At 34.3% G+C, this 24,098-nt stretch overlaps 1 protein-coding gene and 1 long non-coding RNA gene across 2 annotated transcripts; both read right to left on the bottom strand.

Annotated features, from left to right (window-relative positions):
- Window positions 1-7,266: 7,266 nt before the first annotated feature.
- On the bottom strand, window positions 7,267-24,088 carry Sem1 (SEM1 26S proteasome complex subunit). The gene is made up of 3 exons (XM_010603392.3): window positions 23,912-24,088; window positions 13,908-14,001; window positions 7,267-7,431 (listed from the first exon to the last, which is right to left on the bottom strand). Exons 1-3 carry the CDS (start codon window positions 23,985-23,987, stop codon window positions 7,389-7,391), a joined length of 213 nt encoding a protein of 70 aa, XP_010601694.1. The 5' UTR covers window positions 23,988-24,088; the 3' UTR covers window positions 7,267-7,388.
- LOC117284022 lies at window positions 18,993-23,232 on the bottom strand. Its single transcript, XR_004515092.1, has 3 exons — window positions 23,121-23,232; window positions 20,307-20,483; window positions 18,993-19,051 (listed from the first exon to the last, which is right to left on the bottom strand). It is a non-coding gene; the product is annotated as an uncharacterized LOC117284022 (long non-coding RNA).
- Window positions 24,089-24,098: the final 10 nt, after the last annotated feature.

Genomic DNA, 24,098 nt, shown 5'->3' with positions numbered 1-24,098 from the left:
GTCTGCATCATGGGGTTCAGCCATCAGCTAACTGAGATCAGGGGTCTTGAGTCCTAGCACTGTTTGAGCCCCCATCCTAAATGGTAAATATACTATACTGAAAAGTCTGTTCACGGCAGACATGTTTTGGACTGCTTCTTTTTTCCTTATTAAGTTTATTGGTACAATCTAGATAAACAATACAGTTACATTCATCATTGGGATCTTGTACTTTTACATAATAGGTCTTACTTCTCATTTTTTCCGTTTGTCCCTGTCCTCCCTTCACCCCCTCCTCCCCTCCCCATTTACAAACACTTAATTTCCATTTTTTCACTTCCTCATATTTTTTTCCTCTCCTTTATTACCTTCCCCTCCCTTCCCACTTTCCCTACACCTTTAGCCCTTTACTTCCTATTTCACATTATTAATTATCTCATTAGGATCCTGTGTACTATTATAGTTTTCCACACCAGAGAAACTATTCAGTATTTCAGTTAAAGAAATCTCTGTATGAACATTAAAAATAGTGAATCCTAAGATATAACTAAAAAGGAAAGAGAAAAGGCAATGATGTAAGATTAAAATAATCCTTAATTCTGAAGATGAAAATGGTACCTTAACATATTTAAATTGCTTCTTGCTCTTCTACTCTTATCTTATTCTTTTTTTCACTATTTAGAAAATACTTTTTGGACTGCTTCTTGATTGCAATTTAATTCAAATGGTTTAAGAGTGATAGACTAGTGACTACCACAGGTGGTCAGCTTCCAAGTTGTGCTTGATCATATTGTGTTGGTGGTTGGGATAAAGGATTGTGGTTGATTCGATAAGGTGTTTTCCCTGATGTTTTGGAGATGAGAATGTCTTTGGGTCATTTCAGACCCAAAAGCTAGGGTACAACTATATCAGGAAGATTTGGGTGATAACCCAGAGATTAAACCAAGGACAGCCCGACAACAAAAATAAAACTGAGAAAACACTTAAGCAAGACACAAAGACATACTTCCAGTTCACCAATGGCAAACAGTAGGACAAATGAGGATGAAAAGGCCGATAGTGAACCACTAGGACATCCTGAACTCAAAGCACAGGAAGTAACAAAACAGATCAATCAGGCTCTAGAAAAATTCAATACAGAAATAATTTATAAGATAACCATAGGACGGTGAGCAAAATGAAAGATGTGATTCGAGACTCCAGAACAGAAACTGACAAAAAAATAGATGAGCTCAGCACCACAATAGAAGCCATGAAGGCCCAGCATAAGAAAGAAATGGAAACAATAAATGTCCAACATAGGAAAGAAATGCAATCCATAAAACAGATTCAAACAGATGTCCAGGAGATTAAATACTCCATTGAAAGTGTACACAACAGAATGAAAGATTGAGAAGATTGAATCTCAGATATAGAAGATAAGATTGCAGTCAGTGACCACGAAAAGAGAGGTTTCTTAAAAACAGTAGGGGATCATGAGAAATCAATCCAGCAACTCCTAGATGATGCAAAGAAGAATAACATAAGACTGATAGGAATCCATGAAGTAGCAGGAGAAAATACAAATGATTTAAAAAAGCTGTTCACAGAATTAGTGACAGAAAACTTCCCAAACAGAGGGGAAGAATTTGACATTCAGATAACTGAGGCATATAGGACCCCAACTAGCCACAATCAAAAAATATATACACCTAGACATATAATAATCAAGATCCCAGAAACCCAATAGAAGAATAAAATAGTACAAGCAGTAAAAGAAACAAATCACATGTAAAGGAAAGGCCATCAGAATCACAGCAGACTTTTCAACACAAACCCTTAGAGCAAGGAGAGCCTGGAGTGAGATATTTCAAGTACTAAAAGAGAACAACCTCCAACCTAGACTGATGTATCCTGCAAAACTCTTTCAAAATGGATGGGGAAATAAGATACTTCCAAGACAAAGAACACCTGAGAAACTACATGAATACCAAACCAGCACTACAAGCAATTCTAAACAAGATCCTAGAAAAAGACATTGAAGGTAACACCACCATGAGGCCCAACAGAGCAAATCAAATAGGCAAGGCAAGAAACTAAAAGGAGAAGGTGAAAAAGTAAAAAGAGTCAGGTCAACAAAAGGCCAATAACAGGATAATAATAAGTCAGTACATATCAGTTCTAACCATCAATGTCAATGGCCTCAATTCATCAATCAAGAGAAACAGACTGACAGAACGGAATAAGAAGCAAAATCCAACAATATTTTGTATACAAGAAACACACCTAGTGTAAAAAGAAGCCCATAGACTGAAACTGAAAGGATGGAAAACAATTCTCCATGTGACAGGAACCCAGAAAAAAGGCAGGGGTAGCAATCTTATTTGCAAAGTAAATTTCAAACCAAAACTGATTCTAGTAATATAGATGTAGGACAGTACTGTATCATACCTCTGTGAATGTAAAACATCTATCTTGTACCTGCTTTATGATATGTAGTAGTGACCATGCTTTATGAGAGCTATTTTTAATGATGTTACTCTAGAATGTTCTCTCTCCAGATGAAGATGCTAATAAAAAAATGGTGCCAGGTACCACAACAGCAACAGAACTTTGCTGTTTTCTGGGTAATATTCTTCTGTTTGTTTTTGTTTTTTTAATGGAGTGTGCTGAATGAATATAATTTTGTTCAGAGGACTGCAGAACCTGGAAAAGCTATTGCTGATATTGATGCATAACATACTATTATTGGTCTTTTTATATAAATATAAATGTATATATATTTGAATTTTTGGAAACTTTAACTGTATTGTTGACTTTGGAAAATGTTAGCCCAATTTACTGTGTTGAGTTGGCATTGTACAGAAATTAACAGCCATATTGGTCTAGAAAGTTATTTTTTTTTTCCATTTCTACAGGGGTAATGCGCTGTATTAAATATGTAAGGTCATATCTACGTGGGTTTGATTACAGAAACTAATAAAGTATTCTCTAAAAAATGAAAAAATAGAATAAGACTACAAGAGCAAGAAGCAATTTAAATATGTTCAAGGACCATTTTCATCTTCAGAATTAAGGATTATTTTAATTTTACATCATTGCCTTTTCTTTTACTTTCCCTTTTAGTTTTATTTTAGGATTCCCTATTTTTAATGTTCATATAGAGATTTCTTTAACTGAAATACCAAATAGTTTCTCTGGTGTGAATAACTATAATAGTACACAAGATCCTAATGAGATAATTAATAATGTGAAATAGGAAGTAAAGGGTTAAAGGTGTAGGGAAAGTGGGAAGGGTGGGGGAAAGGTAATAAGGGAGAGGAAAAAAATATGAGAAACTGAAAAAATGGAAATTAAGTGTTTGTAAATGGGGAAGGGAGGAGGGGGTGAAGGGAGGGCAGGGACAAGGGGAAAAAATGAGAATCAAGACCTATGATGTAAAGGTACAGGATCCCAATAATGAATGTAATTGTACTGTATACCTAGATTGTACCAATAAACTCAATAAAAATTAAAAAAAAAAAAGATTTAGAGGTGGGGTACAATAGTAGACAGCATGGCAGCTGGAAAAGCCCCAGCATCATGTGTGGGCATAGAATGCAGTGCAAATTGTCAGCTCTGAACCAAAAGGATGGGATATATGGCCCCTCTCAACTTGATCAGCATAGTATAAAAAGGATATGAATATGTTAAAAATATAGCACAGCACAGACCAAAACATAAAAAGAAAGGCACTGATATGATCATATAATTTTTAAAAGTACTGACTAGAAGATGGAGAAAATATGGAACATTTCTTAGCATCCTGTAACATTAACATGGCTACCCATGCTTCACTGTATTTACAAAAGTTATCAGTTATATGTATAGAGCTTTTAGTTTCCAAGTTCTTTTGTGTTTCTTAATCCATTTCATCATCTAGCACTTCTGTCAGGTAAGCAAGATTTATTCTGAGAAAATATAGCTTTGTTCAACTTTCATTTCAGAACTTGTTTGCAGCACTGATGCTCAAATTTTACACTTGCAATTACTCAACAGTAGTGATAATTCTTAATATATTTAAGTTTGAAAATATTCCTTTAAAACCTCAGTATACTAGTTCTATGCATTATCAAAAATAATTCTTTACAACTCAAATCTCCCCCTTAGCAGTAAGACTGACAAAATAAATCACTTTGAAGAAACTTTATTATACTAAAACAATGTTGTGGTACATTGTCTATAGATAGTGCTATGAACTTGTTGAAAAAGTATTTTGAGCCCAGTTTCCCAATTTTAACAGAAGATACAGCCTTAAAACTGATCAAACATTCAACAGTCTTTAAGAACAAGTAATACTCTATAAACCACTAATATCATTCTTCATAGCTCAGGAGCCAAGTTATAATTTAAAATGAGTAATATACACAGGACTCAGGTATCAGGGAGCATAAGTTGAACCCTAAGCAATGCTGGAGGCCCCAGCACTGGGTCAACAGGTCCCTGGATCACATCTGCTGCCTTCTCACAGTGCAAACTCTAAAAACATTTTCACTCAATGCTATGCACATAAAGCATTTGGATTCCTCGGGATCATTGCATTCCGTGGTCTCTGCTGCTGGATGCAAAGATTCAGGTGTGTGGGAGCCTGGGACCCTGGAGAGATGCTCCATGCTAGGAATGCCTCCACTGGCAGTGGGCTGCCCATGGATGGGCTTTTTTTCTGTGGAGCCTTTTAGCCGCAGCATACAAAGTGCATTAACCATTCTTGGTCAATTATTATTGTTATGAAACTTTATTTTCACATAAATTAATGAGCTAAAAAAACAGGTTTTGAAGGGTCACTTTGTAAATGTCACTAAATGTTGCCTAAGCTATCAAAACACAGAGGATATTAAGGTTTAATGTGATGAAGTATTTCATAAAAGTGGACTAACATTTAGGTATTGTAGCTCAAGAAAAGTATTGAATTGGTAATTAGATTTTAAGCCCACATCGTTTAACCTGAGCCCCACTGAACATTACCAAAAATAATAATAAAATCAGGAACCAGATAAAGATGTTCACTATCACCACTCCTGTTCAGTATAGTTCTGGAAACATTAGCCACAGCAATTAGACAAGATAAAGAAATAAAAGCAATAAAGATAGGATAGGAAGAAGTAAAACTGTCATTATTTGGTAATAATTTGATATTTTAAGTAGAAGACCCAAAAAAGTCTGTCAAAAGACTTCTAGACTTAATTGATAGATTCAGTAGAGTAGCTGCATACAAAGTAAACACCCCAAAATCAATAGCCTTCTTGTACACAAATAACAGACTCACTAAGAGTGAAATTAGGGAAACAAATTCCTTTCACAATAGTATCCAAAAACAAAACAAAAAAAGAAATATCTAGGAATCAATCTAACAAAGTAAGCAAAAGACCTCTACATAACACTCTGAAAAAAGAGATTGAAGACGATATAAGAAAATGCAAAGATATCCCTTGTTCCTGAGTAGGAAGAACCAATATAGAGAAAATGGCCCTACTTCCAAAACTGCTATACACATTCAATGCAATCCCAATTGAAACTACAACAGTATATTTCACAGAACTAGAGAAAATACAGAATTTCATTTGGAACCAGAAGAGATCTAGAATAGCAACAGAAATTCTAGGCAACAGAGACATGGCAGGGGGTATCACAATTCCCAACCTGAAAGTATACTTTAAAGCCACTGTGATAAAAACAGCATGGTACTGGCAAAGAAACAGACTCAAGGATCAGTGGAATAGATTCGAAGATGAAGAAACACTTCCAGACATACTCAGCTACCCCATCTTTGAAAAAGGAGCCAAACATCCTCACTGGACAAAAGAGAGCCTCTTTAATAAATGGTGTTGGAAAAAATGACTTTCGACTTGCCAAAGATTAAACCTAGACCCCTATCTTTCACGATGCACTAAACTAAAATCAAAGTGGATTAAAGATCTAAATATTAAAACAGAAACAATAAACTTGCTGGAAGATAAATTAGGTAGAACTCTTGATGATATTGGCATAGAAAAACACTTTATAAACAAATCTTCAGTAACACAGGAATCAGCACAAAGAATCAACTGGGATCTCATCTTTTTAAAAAAGCTGCACTGTAAGAGAAATCGCCAACAGAGCTAAGACAACCTACAATGTGGGAAAAAAAATTTTACCAGGTGTTCCTCAGATAAAGGTCTACTGTCTAAAATATATAAATAACTAAAAAAAAAATCAGATCTCCCAAATATAAACACCTGATTCAAAAACGGGCATCTGAAATGAACAGACATTTCACAAAGAAGGAAAAGCAGCAAATAAACATATGAAAAAATAAATGTTCTACATCACTGGTCATTTTAGACATGCAGATGAAAACAACACTGAGATTCTACTTCACCCCAGAAAGAATGGCTGCTATCAAGAAATCAACCAATAACAAATGTTGGCAGGGTTGTGGGGAGAAAGAAACCCTTTTCCATTGTTGGTGGGAGTGCAGACTGGTGCAACCAGTGTGGAAATCAATATGGAGATACCTCAAACAACTAGGATCAGAAGTCCCATTTGACCCAGCTATTCCTCTCCTGGGCATCTTCCCAAAAGAATTAAAAGAATCATACCACAGGGATATATGCTCACCCATGTTTTTAGTAGCAGTGTGTAATAGTTAAAATTTTGAAACAGCCTAATTGCCCATCAACTGGAGACTAGCTAAAGATACACACACACACACACACACACACACACATATGAGTACTACTCAGCCATAAAGAATGAGAAACTAGAGATATTTATTGCTAAGTGGACACACACTGAGGCCATACTTTGAAGCAAAATTAATATGATACATATTTAAATACTGAATAGTTTCTCTGGTATGAAAAACTAAAACTGTAAATAAGAATAAAAATTTATAATTGATATTATATAAGAAGAAAAGGTGTAAAGGAGTAGGAGAAGTGGGAGGGGTAGGGGAAAGGTAAGAAGGAAATAGAAAAAGTATGAGAAAAGCAAAAAAAAAGAAAAAAAGTCTTTGTAAATAGGGAAGGGTGGAAGGAGTGAATGGAGGGCTGCGGAATGGGGTAAAAATAAAAACCAAGATACATCATGTAAAGGTACAAGATCCCAATGATAAGTGTAACTGAAATGTATACCTAAAATGTACCAATAAACTTAATGGGAAAAAAAGCATAGAACTTTACTGTCTCAATAGAATAAGGTTCTGTAAAAGCATGAATATAAAATTAATGATTAAATAGTAAAAGAACAATACTGAACCAAACCAAAATTCCATCAAAACATTTATTTTTTTGTTACAGAAAAATTCAAGCAGATAATGAAATAAACATATTTTTAGAAACATTCCATCCTGGGTTCTTTGCCCTAGAATTTAGTACACAGTTCTGAGGGTACTTAAATACTTCTTCTGGATGCTATGAAGTCTCCATCTTATAACCATGTTTCTCTAGTTCAGCTCTATAATAAAACACAAAGAACAGTATCAGTAGGCATGTCTTTATGAGTCAAAAATGTGTTTTTAAAAAATAATACAATTTATAAATATTAAGTCCCCGACTTACAAACAAGTTCCTTTCTGGTAGAATGTTTGTAAGTCAGATTTGTTCTTGAGTCTTACATTGTATTTTCACTTTTGTTGCCATGAGCATTTCTTTGGACGTACAAGCAGTGCCCTCCACATTATCACTGCTTTTCTTCTTGCTTCCGGACTTCCTAAGCTCTGAATCATCCTAGTGCTCTGAAGCACTCTATTACTGCACACTATTTCACTGTACAGTAAGCACACAGTAGCACAACTGTGACAACGTCTGGCAAACATGTGAGCTACATTTGTTTGCAACTAGGAATGTTCGTAATGCAAAAGGTCCATTGGTATCTATGAAAATTCACAACTTGAAAATTTGTGAGTTAGAGACTTATTCTAAATCAATGAACTAAGCCTAGGGCAACAATTTAAAATATTACCTACCACACAGGTTTATATTAGAAAAGAAACATATATAGAAAGGGAACTAGATGTGAATCAATTTCATCTTCCTTGATTTTCTTATAAATCTATTTCTGGAAGAAACTTGAAGAATTGAATCACTACCTTCCAAATACCTCCCAAACACTATACAAGTGTTTTGTTCCTAATAAATGAATGCAAAATTTTGTTTATTTTTGATTTGGTGCTGTCAGGGACTGAACTCAAGACCTCAAATAGACCTAGCAGGTGTACTACCAGCCCCACCCCAGGCCCTTATACATAAACTTTAAGAATCATTAATCTCAGTGATAAGTACACATCAATATCAAATCTTTAAGGATTTTATAATCATCATAACAAGTATTACAGTTATACACATAGAAAGAATACAGACTGCTTTCCATATTGACATGTATTTATTGTTCTAAACAAGAAAAATATTTTAATCAAATTTAAGGGTGTATGAGAATTTTCTGCATTAACCATGTCAAAATAAATAGAATAAATGTCATAAAACAGTGAACAAAATATTACATAATTTCAAATGTGGATGAAAGTATTAAAAAATTATATACAAATATGCATTGAAAAATAGTTTACATCACTTTAAATAACTGATCCAGCCTTAAGTTTCTGTCATACTTTGAGAATGTCAACCTCAATTGTTGATCTGCTTTGTATAAAACATTTGTACAAAAAAGTTTAACTGTTCAATCAACTTAAACTATTTTAAACGCCATATGTACCTCAATTCAGATTTTCTAATAAAGCATGAGAAAACTGGAGGAAAAGTCTGTAGCAAAACACTGTGTAAAAGTACAGTTTGACTAATATGTTCTGCACATTATATCCAGGAAGATAATGACATTTTTCTCAATTTGGTTTAGATAACATTATACTAGTCAATGTAATCATAATGCAAAAATCACATGGTAGGAATGATGTATAATATTTATTATTCATTTCCCCAAACTGCTCCATTTTCTTAATATTTTAGTTATTTATAATAGAAATACTGGCCTAATTTCATGAATTTTATCAAAGCCAGATATTCATCCTTGTCTTCTGTTTGTGGGAAGAACTCAAGAGTAGGCTGGTAGTATAAATGCTGGATTCAAAGCACCCAGTGCAAATCTCTGACTGTAGTCTTTCTTTTGCTAAATTTAAATTGTTTCATTTGGGCTCCTTTCCTTCCCCTTAGGAAATTGAAGATTTTAATATCTGTCTTTCATATATAAAAACTTATCTCCTTTGTTTTGAGAGCTAAATCAGAGAAAGTTATACATATGTAATGTAGTATTAAAATAAGAACTAGGCTGAAGGGAAAAGCTAAAAGCTTCTATTTTTGTTGATCACAGAAAGCACCTTAAATGTTTCCTAGAAAAACTGTTACCAATCTTTAGGGAATTTGGTAATTTTCTGTGAATTTTATCTTACGCTAAAAGTTTGTACTTTCTGTAAAACTTTCTTAAACATTAGTTTTGTTACCTTTTAAACAATCACTATATTCACTTTTTCTTCTTTTAACAACAACAACAAAAGCCCACGAGAGTTTAACCTAAAAGTTAAATAACAAATAGACCAAATTTATCTGCTGTGTTTGTGCACACTGACCTTCCTGACAGGTGGTCACCAATTACATTTATAAACTGTGAACGCAAAGGATATGAAGCACCATCAACTAAATTCTTAGAGAAAATAAAAAGTTCTTTGCTAGAATTTAAAAGCGTATTAAACCAAAAGAAAAATAAACTGAGGGCACTAGTTACAAAACAAAAATTCTAATATTATGAATACAGGCTGAGTGAAAAAAATCCAAAAAAGGCAAGCAAGAAGAAATCTGTTATATCTGGAATGGTATTATAGAAGACAGAGTGAATGGAGACTATTTCAAACAAAAGCAACAGCATTCCTTTTACAAACAAAACAAGAAAAACACTAATAACAAGGAGGCTCTCAAGCTTTATTACTGTGCTTGTATTTGATATGGTAAATCACAAACTGTACTGGTTCTCGGAGGTTTTAGGTAAGATGCAGTGTCAGAAAAAGCTCCTAATTTTCTATTGTATATAGAGAAACTAATGATATCAGGTTGTAGCAACAAAAAAATAGCGACTTTAGTTACTTGGAGATACAGATGATTTACTGTATTTCTGTTTGTTCAAGGTTATTACACTGACCGAAAAGAAGAGAAAATGGTAAGTGGGCAGCCTGCTAGGTTGAGAATTTCTGTTTAACACAAACCATATTCTAAACATTTTACATATATTAACTTAATCTTACATAACCCTATGAGTGTACTAATTATCTGTATTTTTTCTGTGAGAAAAGTGAGTCACAGGAAGGCAGAATGACTTCCTCAAGATATGTGTAGCTCAATAAGAGGTAGACCCAGGATTGGAACCCAGCAATTTGACTCTAGAATCTGAGCTGCCTCTTCAAAATTAGATGGAATTAGGACCAATGTCAGAAAACAGTAAAATAAGTTCTTTACCATGACTCATGATACCACAGTGAGGGCCTCCACACATTTTACAAAGACCAGGATGAAAACATTCGCAGGAAACTTGTTTATCAATACCAATTAGTTAAAGGAAGGACTGTTTGAGGCTGTGCTGTTCAATATGGTAGTTATATGTGCCTTTTTCTTTTTCTTTTTCTTTTTTTTCTTGGTAGAACTGGGGATTGAATCCAGCCAGAGCTGATGCACTGCATTGTATTCCCACCTCCCCGCCTTTTAACTCTTTGAGACAACGGTCTAAGGCATTCAGATGCCCAGGCTAAGCTCATATTTGTGATCCTCCTGCCTCAGCCTCAGAGTGCTGGGATTATAGGCATGTACCCCCATATCCAGTTTTATGTAGCTATTTAATTTTTTTCCATTAAGTTTAATGGTATAGTAGGTATACAATACAGTTAAATTCATCATTGGGATCTTGTACCTTTACATGATATATCTTGGTTCCTGTACTACAGTCACTGTGATAAGAAGAGCATGGTGCTGGCAAAGAAACAGACCCAAGGATCAGTGGAATAGATTAGAAGATGTAGAAACATCTCCAGACATACTCAGCTATGTATACTTTGAAAATTCTGGCTTTTCATCTGCTCTAGCCATATTTCATGTGTTTGAGATCCATATGTGACTAGTGGCTTCTGTATTATACAGCTTATAGAACATTTCCATTACTATAGTAAGTTGTCTGACAGCACAACAAATAACATCAATAATCTTAGCTAAAAAGAATGGCTTATGAAGAGAAACAAAATGCGGACACTTTATTAATAATGATTACAGTTTACACATATGGAATTTTAGGGACCCAAAGGCAGGAACACAACAGAGAAAAAAAGCACTTAAGAGGTATTAACCTCTCCCAAAAAAAAAACAAAAACAAAACAGCCACAAAGAATACAGTATGTATATAAAGCTCTATCTTTAAGGCAGTAAAAAAGCAAGAAGCAGTACTGGTATGAAATTCAACTATCAATACATTTATTATGACAAGCCCTCTGATAAAAATCATAATATCAATAATTTCTTGAATAATTTTTAAGAGAAATGTGTCATCATATAATGAATGAAAGAAACAAACGGGGAGGAAAAATAAACCCTCTGGAGAAGTGTGACTCTCTTTTGAATGGCAAAGGAAGAAAACCTCATTTAACCTTAATTTTAAAAATTTCAAGAAGGCATTAGAAAAGAAAATAACAGATCCATGATTAAAAATATGGAATAGGACTTAACAGCATTGGAAGGCCTGACAATTTATAGCTCAGTATACTTCCAATGCGGAAGAAAATGGAGATGTATATTTTAGAAGAAAGGTGGCAGGGTATTCTCTGATGTGGCTCAGTTTTAAAATGGTATAAAACAAACACAATGCAAAAACAAAGCGCATGTTCTTCTTTATACAGAATTAACTTTGTCCCAGAATAAGCAGACACACACACACACACACACACACACAAAAGAGAGCTTTTTAAGAGCTGTATTTTGGTGCAAAATGAAGACAAAAGATGGGTCCAATGCTTGAAATAGTTTAACATCACAGATTTTAGAAAGGAAGAAGCATTACTGTTCAGCAGCTATGTTTTTTTATCTTGTATATAAAACTGTAAAAGGAAATACATCAAAAAGACAAATTAAAAACTAAGGTGAGGTAACTCTAAACTGCACTAACATAACTTAAATTTTCAAGCCCTTGAATAATTATATCTCAAGGAAAAATCAAAAGATAAAGTAAACAACTGGAGTTAATAATCTTTAAGAATATCATGGAAATTGTAAAGGTATCAAAATAACAGTGCAAAGTAAATTGTACTACTTCTAAAATGAGGAGATGGTAAATTGTCAGTCTCCAGCAAAATTCTAAAAAATTTAGAATATAGATGTTTTAAATCAATTTTTAAAATGTAGTATAAAATAGGTAATATTGTTTCACTATTAAAATTAAATTTTAGAAATTTATTATTAATTATTTCACTTCCCTTTTGAACAATATATCTTCTGTAGCTTGATTTGAGCAAGCATGTGGCAGTCTACATATCCTTGTGGCCAAGACAGATAAATATGGGTTGAATCCTAATAAAATCAGGAGATAAAGAAATGTGCACTCAACAAATGGTGCTGGCTAGCCACATGGAAAGCAATGAGTTAGACCTTTATCATACATAATCATAAAAATTAACTCAAAATGGATTGAAGTTTTAAATTTTAAGAGCTAAAACTATAAAACTTTTAAGGAAACACTTGATTATCTTGAACTCATCAATGAATTATTAAGCATGAAAAGCAGAAGTAAAACAGAAAAAAACACAGGAAAAAAGGAAAAAGAGCTACACCATGCTTTTTCAAAATTAAAAACTTTTGGGACTGGGGATTTAGCTAAGTGGTGCTGCCACCTGTTTCTCAAGTGCAAGGTCTTGAGTTCGATTCTCAGTAACAGAAAAAAACTTTTGTGCAAAGGACAGTAACATGAAGATAGTCTGAAGGAACAAAGAAAACATTTGTAAATCATGTATCTGATAAAGTTTTAGTGTCAAAAACATGTAGACATCTCACAATTCATTAATAAGAAAATGAATAACATTTTTAAATAAGAAAATGACTTGAATAAACAAAGATAGGCAAATAGTCATGTACATGAAAAGGTCAGTTATTAGGGAAATTAAAATAAAAACCAGAGATATCATTTCATACCCTTTACTTATCGCTGTAATTTTTTAAATGAAAAACATTTTGGTGAATATGTGAAAAGACTGGGACCTTCACACATCGTTGGTATGAATGTAAAATTGTTCCGCCACTGTAGAAAACAGTTTTAGCAATTCTTTAAAAAGTTAAACCTAGAATTATCATTAAGCCCAGCAATTCTATTTCTGATAAATATAATATGGCATATCCATACAATGGACTACTACTGAGCCATAAAAAGGAATAAAACAATGATCACATATTCCTTTTTACTGCTTTAATGAGGTTAGCATTTTCTTTTGGGATGCTGAAAATACTAGAGCTAAACAGAAAGATGATTACACAATATAAAAGGATTAATTTTATGTTACATGAATTTTGCCAATAAATAAAAATTAGGTAGATTTCTATATGAATATGAAAAAGTACAATTCAACAATCTTCATCTACAATTCAAGAATCACCAATCTTTTGGGTCCACCTTTGGTAGAAAATTTACACTGACTTAAAATTTAAACCAAAAAAAACAAGAACAGCAAATATGCTTCTATTTAACTACCTTTGTCAAAAGACTAGAAAGAACAAAAGTTGTATGCAATTATACAAAGTATTCATGTTTAGGAACCCAGGAGATGAAGGTAATATCTTGCTTATACAAAAATATCATAATACAAAGCATATTTTAAGCGACAGATTATCTATGTAAGTTACATATTGCAAACTTAAAATTAATGCTGAGCTATAGTAAAAATCTGTCTTACAGCTTACCGTAACTGATTGGAGAAATCATCCTCTACATTATCATCATCCCAGTTATCTTCCCAAACATGGGCATCTTCATCTTCATCCAAACCAGCCCAGTCTAAAAACAAAGAGATGTCTCAATGTATCTCATATATTATTTCTACAAACAAAAACCACTGGACAGCCAGGCATTGTGGCACACGCCTATAATATCAACATTCGGGAGGCTGAGGCAGGATTGCTGTGAGTTCGAGACTAGCCTGGGCTACATAGTGAGGTTCAGGTCAGTCTCAAGTACATAGTGAGACCCTGTCTCAAAAAAAAAAAACACTGGACACTCTCACAATTCAAATACAGCTAATGCCATACCCATATAAAAAAAGCATCTTCTCAAATCTAAAAGTTTCTGCCGTCTTGCTCTCTCAATTCTTTTTTGGGGGGTGGGGTACCAGGGATTGAACTCGGGTCCTTGGCTTGCAAGGCAGGCCACCGAACCACTGAGCTAAATTCCCGGACCTTCTCTCAATTCTTGAATTTGCAAATAATCTAAAATAGACATTCATATAAAAGACACCCCTTGCTATGAAAACCTTCTATTTTTGGAGGTTATTTACGTTACTGGTTCTTTTCTTTGAACTGATTTTTTATAACGTATATTATATAACCTTTCAAAACAGCAGTAATAGCCATAAAGCAAGTTGAGTAGCAGGTAGATACCAACATAAAAAAGACAACAACATATACAGACATTATAAGCCTTCACTGGCTTTTTTTTTTTTTTTTTTTTTTTTTTGGTACCAGGGATCTAACGCTGGTCCTTGTGCTTGCAAGGCAGGCGGCGAAACCACTGAGCTAAATTCCTGGCCCTATCACTAGTATTTGATTATTAATATCAATATAAAATTCAGATTCTTATAGGAAGGAAAAGTATAAACACATATAAGGTAGAATGTTGCACTTTTTAATTTTCGAAATTTTGTTTTTCTATTCCATTTGGGTAGAGGGAAGGTTTATAATAAAATTTCAGCTTTTGTTTAAAATTAAAAAAATGCAAATGTAAACTAGTATCTTCAGGCATTCTAGTACTAGAATAAGGCATACTTATTGAGAAGGGCCCTAGGTATACAATTAGAAAAGAAGTATGTATCAGTTAGATGGCCTTCCTATAACATCTGTAGTTTTTACTTCTATTTCAGAAACCAATTAGCAAAACAAAGTGAAACATAAATTGTCTCTATATATTCCTTGCCATATGCTCTTGAATACTAACTCTTTATAACTGATTGTCTGAACCAGGAATTCATCTATGGTCCATGCCGTCCTTCAGTGCCTCAGAGTGATTTATTTTAGTAGTACACTAATTCTCAAATCTGTCACTATAGCAGAAGTCTTCCTTAAACTGTAGAATTCAATACCACCAAAACTTAACTCATTATCCACAATTACTCCACCCTCAAGCAACATGCTCTCTTAGCCTTAACTAAAGAAAATCACAAAAGTAGTCAATCAGTCTTATTAAGTGCCAGGTGAGTCATCACCAGTTCCTCTATTCATGACCCAGTCCTGTCCCCTTCATCCTCCATCATTCTCAAATCAATGTTTCTCAATCCCTATTACCTCTGTTCTAGATCAGACTATCACATTATCCCTTCTCACTTATACAAAGTCATATTCCTTTAATAGGTTCTTGCTTCTATTCTCTTGATCCTGACAAAATCTAATCTCCAGGGTAACATTACTATGATCTCTTCTCACTTTAAATACACCAAACTAACTATCCAAGATTCAAGAGAGTAAGCATACAATGCTCTTCTCCTCCTTGGGTGACCCACTTGCTAGTTTTGACATAGCTTTACATTTTAACTCACACACAATTATACTATATGTCTTTAAAATAACTATTAATATTCAAATCCATTGAGATAACTTCATGTTGGCCACATGGCTTGAATTCTCTCCCTCACACATTCCCCCATGTTAAAATTGCAGTAAAGAATGATCCACAAGATCACTGTTTACTTAGCTCCTTACCTTTATGATTCATATTTTAAAACTACTTAAGATTTTGTACTAATCAAACATTTTACCCTGCTCCTCATCTTTTTCTGTGCCATCTTTTGAACTACTTATCTTGAATTTGGTTCAAACATTCATTCATTCCTCTATTAAGAGGAACTGTGGCTCTAAGAAGAAATGGTTAATTTCTAATCTGAGACATGGAACTTACTAGGCAAATAGGAATGTTTTAATGCCAGAAACTGGCCTAAAGGAACAACACTGAAGTTTTAAAAATCCATAGCAATACTTGACAGAAAGAGAGAAAATGGGAATCTCTTTCTTCTTTATAGTCCCCAGCTGTACAAATATGAAAAGAATGACAGAATTAGAAAATTACCATTTTGCAAGCCCTCAGTGCAACACAGGTAAGGATTAATGATGGATATTAAAATTATGGGGTGCAAAAATGTTTGGTTAACAGGATAAATTCATTACAAAAGGGGAGACAGAGAGACACAGAGGTCACTGTTTTAATCCAGTAAACAAATTTATTATCATCATAAATCAGGACCACTTGCTTTATGTTTCTTGATGTGCTATAGTAATTATGTAATACTCTTATTAACAAAATTGATTCTGAATCTAATCACAAGGGAACTGTCAAATAAATCCAAAAGGTGGAACTTTCTACAACTGAACTCTTCAAATAACTATTCAGTGTCATGAAAAATCAAACAACAAAAATGGATAGCAACCAGTAGATTTAAAAGGACAAAAGTGATACCAACAACCAGATATGACACACAAGCAAATTGAAAACACAGGACTAGCAGAAAAATGAGACGTGTTTGTTTTATACAACTGGTGAAATTTGAATATGGACTGTATTTTAGATATTTGTGACTTAGTGTTAATTTTCTTAGGCATAAATATGAAATAATTTTATAAGAGAATGTCCTAATGAAGGCATGTATATTTTAATCAACTGTCATTTACTTAATGGCTCACTCACAAATTGTTCTTATATATATTTGATACTATCATTGCATATGAGCAAAAATGAGTGTTTAACTGTTTATGAATTAAGTGTCTGTATTCCTCTTTTCTACATCAATCAGTAGTTAAAAAGCTTTGAATTTTTTTTTTTTTTTTTTTTTTGCTATCGAACTCGGGACCTTGCACTTGCAAGGCAGGCAGAACCACTGAGCTAAATCCCCAGCCCTCTGTTTTGAAATTTTAAAAGTTTTTTAAAAAAACCGCCTGAAAATCTCCTCCTGTAGAAACTTTGTGCCTATCTTTATCACAACATTGGCATCTTGTATAGTCACAATTATAACTTACTAAATCTACGCTCATTATTAGTGTCTGAGAAACTTAGGCATTCTTTATCTTCATAACCCTAAATTACAAATGATACCTTAGCATACACACAATATGACTCTGAAAAACACAAAATAATTCTAAATCATAATATTAAGATCTTGTATTGCAAACATACAATTTTTTTTCCTTTTTTTAAAGGAAGAGGATCAAGAAATGGGGGATGGGAGAAGGGATGAAATACAGAATTAATATTATTGTGGCTGAGTGTGGTTGTACACACCTGTAATTCCAGCACTCAGGAGGCTGAGGCAAGAGGGTTGCCATGAGTTCAAGGACACCCTGGCCTATCTAGTTAGACCATCTCAAAAAACAAACAAAAAAAGATGTATTAAGTACATATACCAATTCCCCACAAGCAATGTAAAGATTACATGCTACACAAATGTAGTAATAAAAAAAGATCTTGTATATTTTTATTCAATTCTTCTTGAACCCTAAACTGGCATGTTAGATAGTGTTTGACAGCACTTAGAATTTTAACTATTTCTGGAAACTATTTGAATCACTAATTTTGAGTATATCCCAAATTAAGTTTGTTGAATTTGTAGGTTAACTGATTAGGTTTCTTGTACTAAAAACTTATTAAATGTTTAAGCACAGTGGCACTGCGCCTGCCTCACAAGCACCAAGGTCCTCAGTTCAATCCCGAGTACCGGGGGGAAAAACGAGCTTATTCTCTCACTTACCCAAGAGAGGACACAGCAAGAAACCAGCCTCCTGGGAGGCAGAAAGAGCCCCAAACAGAATCTGAGTATGCCAATACCTTTATCTTTGCTTTCCCAACATCCAGACTGAGTGAGAAAATAAATTTCTATTGTTTAAGCTATCCAGTCAAAAGCATTTTGTTGCAGCAGTTCAAAAAGCCTAATACAATCATATAATCCTTTCATGACTATAAATTGCAGGTAAAGAAAACTAAGAATTAAGAAGGTAACAATTCATGGAAAAACATAATGATGAATTTTTAAAGAAATTAAAATCAGATTTCATTTTTATCTATCAGGTTGGCAATAACTAAAATGTTTAGTATCTTGTGTAAGCAAGCTCATCAGAAAAAAGGTTAATTACATAAAGAAGGAAATGAAGTTGGTGTAATCTTTCTCAAAGGCAATTTGAGAATGTATGTTAAAATTTAAAGTGCACCTGGTTCCAGATGAAGTGTCAGAGCCCAAACTGATCAAAGACAGCATTGCCACAGAGGAACAGAGTTGTGTAGTTGGTGTGTCAGAGCTCGGACAGGATGGAAAAGTCATCCATACTAAAATGAGGAAGGAATAAATTGTAGCCTGGCATAGAATGCTGAGCTCAGATGAGATGAAAAAGACCTCTCTCAAGGGAGGAGGTGGCAAGGATTGGATAGAGACAATGAACAGACAGGCAAAATTTAAGATAATTGTAGCCAGGTTTCTTATTACTGGAGAAGAGAATCACAAATGTGAAAAGGAAAAGAAAGAAAGAAAAAAAAAACCCTAAAATAAACCTTGTGGTGCTGAACTGAAATGGATATACTGGTGTGAACTCAAGGTTTTATAAACATACACCTGTATATTCTCCAGTTCATTCCACTTGGTCTGAAAGCAGGAATATTCTGAAAGTAACAAGCTAACTGGAATAAAATAATTCTGAGAAAAAAATGTAACTTCAACTATTCTGTGATTGTGAAATTATTTCAAAATAAGCATATTTTAAAAGAAATAAAAAAAAATTTGGTCTGGCAATTACCTCTGTAAGAGTTTATCTTATAGGTAAGCACAAAAACATGTTAAAAGATGTAAATCATGCAGTTTCTGTAATATGAAAACACACAAAAAATAAGAATTACTCACATATCTACCAATGAGAGACAAGTTAAATAGATTATTGAACATGTGCAGTATATAATAAAGCACAAGGAAGATTTTTACATTTATGCAAAATCATGTCTAAGATATATAAAAAACAAGAAGAACAGTATGTACAGTATGGTCTTCTGTGCATTTAAAGGATAATGCAATCAAGCACAATTCACATATAAATTTGGAAAAATACCAGAAAAAAACAAAAAAATAAACAACAACAACAAAAACAACAGTGGTTACCAATACAGCATGAAAAATTCTGGGGAGGGAAAGTAGGGCAAACAGTGATTTCACTTTTCAATACATATTCTTTCACATATTCCAACTCTTTAAGCTGTTACTTGTACAAACAGCGTATATACTTTATTTATTTTTTGGTACTGAGGATAGAACTCAGGACCTTGTGTTTGTGAGGCAGGTGTGGTACCACTGAGCTAAACCCTTGGCCCTCTGCCTATATACTTTTAAAGAAGTAATTAGCATGAGTTGACATAAAAGTTTCTGAATGGTAAATTTAAACATAGGTCTGAAACTATATTCATAAGGTTTATTCCATCCTGGGGTCTATAAACATTCTTCTTGCATGTAATTACCAATAATGGGCATTTAATAGGTACTCAGTCATTCATTACATGTTTTCTTTGCAAGTATTATGACATGAGTTTTCCATTTCTTGCTTCATTTTGTGACTAACCTATATGTTTGATATCATTTATATACATTATATTACATTTAATAATGTCAACAGTGAAGCCTCCTTTGGCCTTAGTAAACTGACTAGCACAGTAACTGAAAAAGTCAATATTGGGCCTGTCTACCTTCTGCATTTAAAATTCTAAAGAATCTTTCTGTTGGTAATTAGTCCACCAGTGTGTACATAATATTCATATAAATATTTCTCAAGGGCATTCTTCCCAGGACAATTCTTTCATATGCAAAACTAAGAATCCTTGGCTTCTATCCATTTAAAATCCTTGGCTTCTTTCCACTAAATGCCGGCAGTTTTTTCACACTCCCAACCTGTCAAGTGTCTGTAATATCCTCAAAACATTTCTCTAGTGTTTAGACCACTATAAAACATCCTACTTTGTTAAGCACAGATGACAGTTCCTCAGTTCTTCTCAAACACAGGTAGCATTAGAGGATCACCAGCCTCTGGTATTCCTCAAAAAACATGCCCTTCCCAATGACAGCACTGTCTTACCTAAGAATTTCTCAAGGTGGGGTGGGATGAAGAGACGGGCAGTACTCTGCTCCTGAGTTCCTCAGAGTATATAGCAGTTTCACAGGTTATAGAAAGCTTACAGAATATTTAGTATAATAGCATACTCTTGGAAATACAATTGCTCCTGTAGGGAAACCTGATTTCATTTTAAATATTCTGAAAAAGCAAAGAAAATTAAGCCTCTCACCTCTGGCACAGAAAGAAAAGAATCTAAAGAACTACTTGTTTTCTTCTCTTTACTCTAACCCATGTCTACTTGTCAAAGAAAGGAAATAAAATCTTAAAATATCTGTGTAATATAAAAAAGTACTCAAAGTTTCAAATAAATTATGAAGTGCCTCATAATTAAAACACCACTCCAATAACACAAACTGAAATGTATGTGAATGAAAATTAAAATCTCCAGACCAAGCTGCTGTCTGATTCTAAAATTCTAACCATGTTAAAGCCTACAAAAATATGTCAAAATCATTCATGCCCAGGACTTTGAATGACTTCCTAATAAAGCTGTTCACTCAGTCTAACTAGTCAAGAATTTGGAGAATTAAAAATCTTACTCATGATTTTTTAAGTTATAATTGTGAGAAATTACCAATCTAATAGATTCAGACTAAATCATGGGGGAGAGGGAATAAAAGGAGGATCTGTTCCTTTGTACCTTCAGAGAGTCATTCCAAATGTTATACTTCATACTAAAGGAGAGCTATTCACATAAAACAATGGTGCTTCCATGAAGACATATTATCTTAGCATCCTTTTGAAAGTAAAAATTCCCTTTTTTTAAAGTCACTAAATTGACAGCCTATCAAATATGTTCTCACCTTGGATGAAGTGTACCGACAACACTCCCAAAAGACAGACAACCCAAAAGTCAAACCATTAATACACAATTTCAGTAACTTTCACGAGGGCTCTACACTGCAAGTTATCCAGAGTGTGATCAGCATCCCTTCTTTAGAACATCCTGAGACTTAAAAAGACCTCTGAAAATTTTAAAGACTCGTATAGAATGCAAAGATAATAATACACTGCCTTAATAAGAGCACTTTGAGTGCTCTATGAGTTTATCTAAACTCTATGAGTTTATCAATGGTATATTCACCATAAGAAAAAGAACATTTGCAACAGGAAAGAATTTATAAGCAAATCAGAGCATTAATTGAATTAAAAATTCAAAGATTCAAAATTGCCCACCATTTTAAAGTTGTGCTTAGTAAATCAGAGCATTAAATGAACGAAAAATTCAAAGATTTAAAATTGTCCACCATTTTAAAGTTGTGCTTTGCAAACCCTAATTGTGCATACACATCTCAGGGATCTTGCGGAATTCCAACCAGACTTATTCAGTAGATCTAGACTGAGAAATAGGATGCTGTGCTTCTAACAGGCTCCTTCACAAGGCCAACACTGCTGCTGATCGGTTGAGTAGCAACAGAGACTCTACAACATGACTAGAACAAGATATGAAAGAAAATGTGTAAGTGTCAAAAACAGATAAATAATTCTTTGGTGTTACTTTTCCAAGGTTGCTTTTTCCCCTATTGGATCAGAACAGTTTTCACGAGTAAATATTTAATGGTTTTACCCAGTTTTGTATCTAGCAAACTCTCACTAATTCAAATTGAGGAAAACCTAGCTAAATGAAAACTAGAGAATATAGAGAAACAAAATAAAGGCATTTCAGATGTTACTTCTCATTCTAAATGGAAAGTTTCCTAAATGAATTAGGTTCTACACATTAAAATATTCTATAAGGAAAAAGAAAATATTCTGGGAGATCAATAAACAGTGAGTTACTCAATACTAATAAACCCACTCTACTGTAAGTCCTTTGTATTAAAAACTTTTTTTCTTCACTTTCCCTTTTAACCTTAATGAGAATTTTTTTACTATGCAACTAATAACTTTTGAACAAATTGCAGTTTACAACATAAAATCAGCATGAGGACAAACTACACACACTACAAAAGCTGATCAAAACTGCTGAGTAAAATCAAGTATATTGTCAAGTAGAGTTATCTATATTGATCCTCTATAAGTAGTCAGTTCTCAACTACTTATTTTAAATGTGGATTCACTAAGGTTTTACTGACCACCTATCACATTGTCAGCCACTTTCTTAAATATAAGCAAAATTTGGATCAGGAATCAGAAAAACCTTTCTGATATGACAGGATATGGTGAGTTTGTTTTTATTTTTTAAAATCTCTGAGCTTATTTCCTCAGAGTGATGTTAATTAGACTATAAAATGTATATAAATGCCTTATATAATAAATGGTATCTGAAATATGTTGTTGGGAGTATATGATCCTGCCCTCAATAAGCCAATTTTCTACAACATAGCTCCAATTTAGAGGATCATGAACTGACTTGAAAGTGAAGTTGAATAAAAAAACTGAAGATTTAAAAAAACCAAAAAGACTAATATTATGAATTTCATACTCAAAAAATAAAGTTTTAAGTGCTGAGTATTACGCATGCCAATGTTGTCTTCCTCTAAACAAAAGAACTGAGTACACTACAAAAAAAAAACCAGAACAAATGCTCCAGCTGTATGATTTTAAACATGATGAAATCATGGTGGGCTATACAACTTAGGACAACGTTAGTGAAGCACTCACGTGTATGCCTCTAGCCAGAAATCTCTTCCTATCACCTTAGACTACCCAATAGTAATCCTACTTTCTCATAAGATAAGTAACAGGAATCCTACTGGAAACAACCAGGAAAGTAGTCAATTCTGAAACTCTAACAGGCAAAGGCAATCTAACAAGTAGAAGCAATGCAATTACAGAGCTTTGGTGTCAATCAGGCCAGGGGTGCCAACTGCAGTTTCATCATCTCTAGCCAGTTAGGAGACTTTCGTAGGCCTGTTTCTTAATTGCTCCAAGCTTCAGTTTCTTCCTGAAAAATAACAACACTAGTATCTATTTCCTATATGGAATATGTCAATTCAAGCAAACCACTTAAATTTATGAGAACAGAGCAGCCAATAACCACATACTATCTATAGTAGGAAAACTAAAGTTCCTCCTTGTTAATGTTAGTAAAAATGTAGAAGTTTTAGGGTCTTACAAACTCTAAACTTAACGTTCGCCTGAAAACAGTAAAAACGGTGAGAAACAAGAGTAGGGCAAAACTATTATTATTAGGTACCCAACACGTGAGCCTCGCATCCTACTCAGGCTTCATTTGTAACGCCCTAGAAGGAAGCAGCACTGGTATAGCTAAGAACGATTTCATTTTTAAAAGAATTCAAGGCAAAGGACAGTAAGTAAAATAGGCTATGCGGACAAGTACGAGATGAGGGGCAACTAGCTGACGAGTGGAGAAAGGAATGAGACATCTCCGACCCCAGGCTGGGGCCCAGTTCACCCTGCACCTTTCCAGCGTTTCCTACTGTGACACCCTGAGCCGAGGCCGAGGCCCAAGGGAAGTCGCGCGTCCGAGCTTAACTAGCCGGCCGCCTCGGTGCAGACTTCCTGGGGGCGCCCACCCCGGGAGGCCTGAGCGGCCGCACCGCCTCCACCTGAAGGCCCGAGTCACCGTCCGTACAGAAGCCCGGGAAGCTGCAGTCGGTTACCTTCGGCAGGGAACTCCTCGAACTCGTCGTCCTCCTCTAGGAGACCCAAATCTACCGGAGGCTTTTTCTCTGACATCGCTACCCTCCAAGCCCACTACCTCACAGATGAAGTACGGTGGGTAACTTGGAAACCTCACGCGTCCTCAGCGGCTTCCGCCACCACCGCTTGCGTCCGGGGCACAACCAT

The sequence above is a fragment of the Fukomys damarensis genome, unplaced genomic scaffold, assembly GCF_012274545.1.
Source record: "Fukomys damarensis isolate Sample0158 unplaced genomic scaffold, DMR_v1.0_HiC HiC_scaffold_4, whole genome shotgun sequence".
Taxonomy (NCBI): Eukaryota; Metazoa; Chordata; class Mammalia; order Rodentia; family Bathyergidae; genus Fukomys; species Fukomys damarensis.
This window is presented reverse-complemented; position numbering and strand designations above follow the sequence as displayed.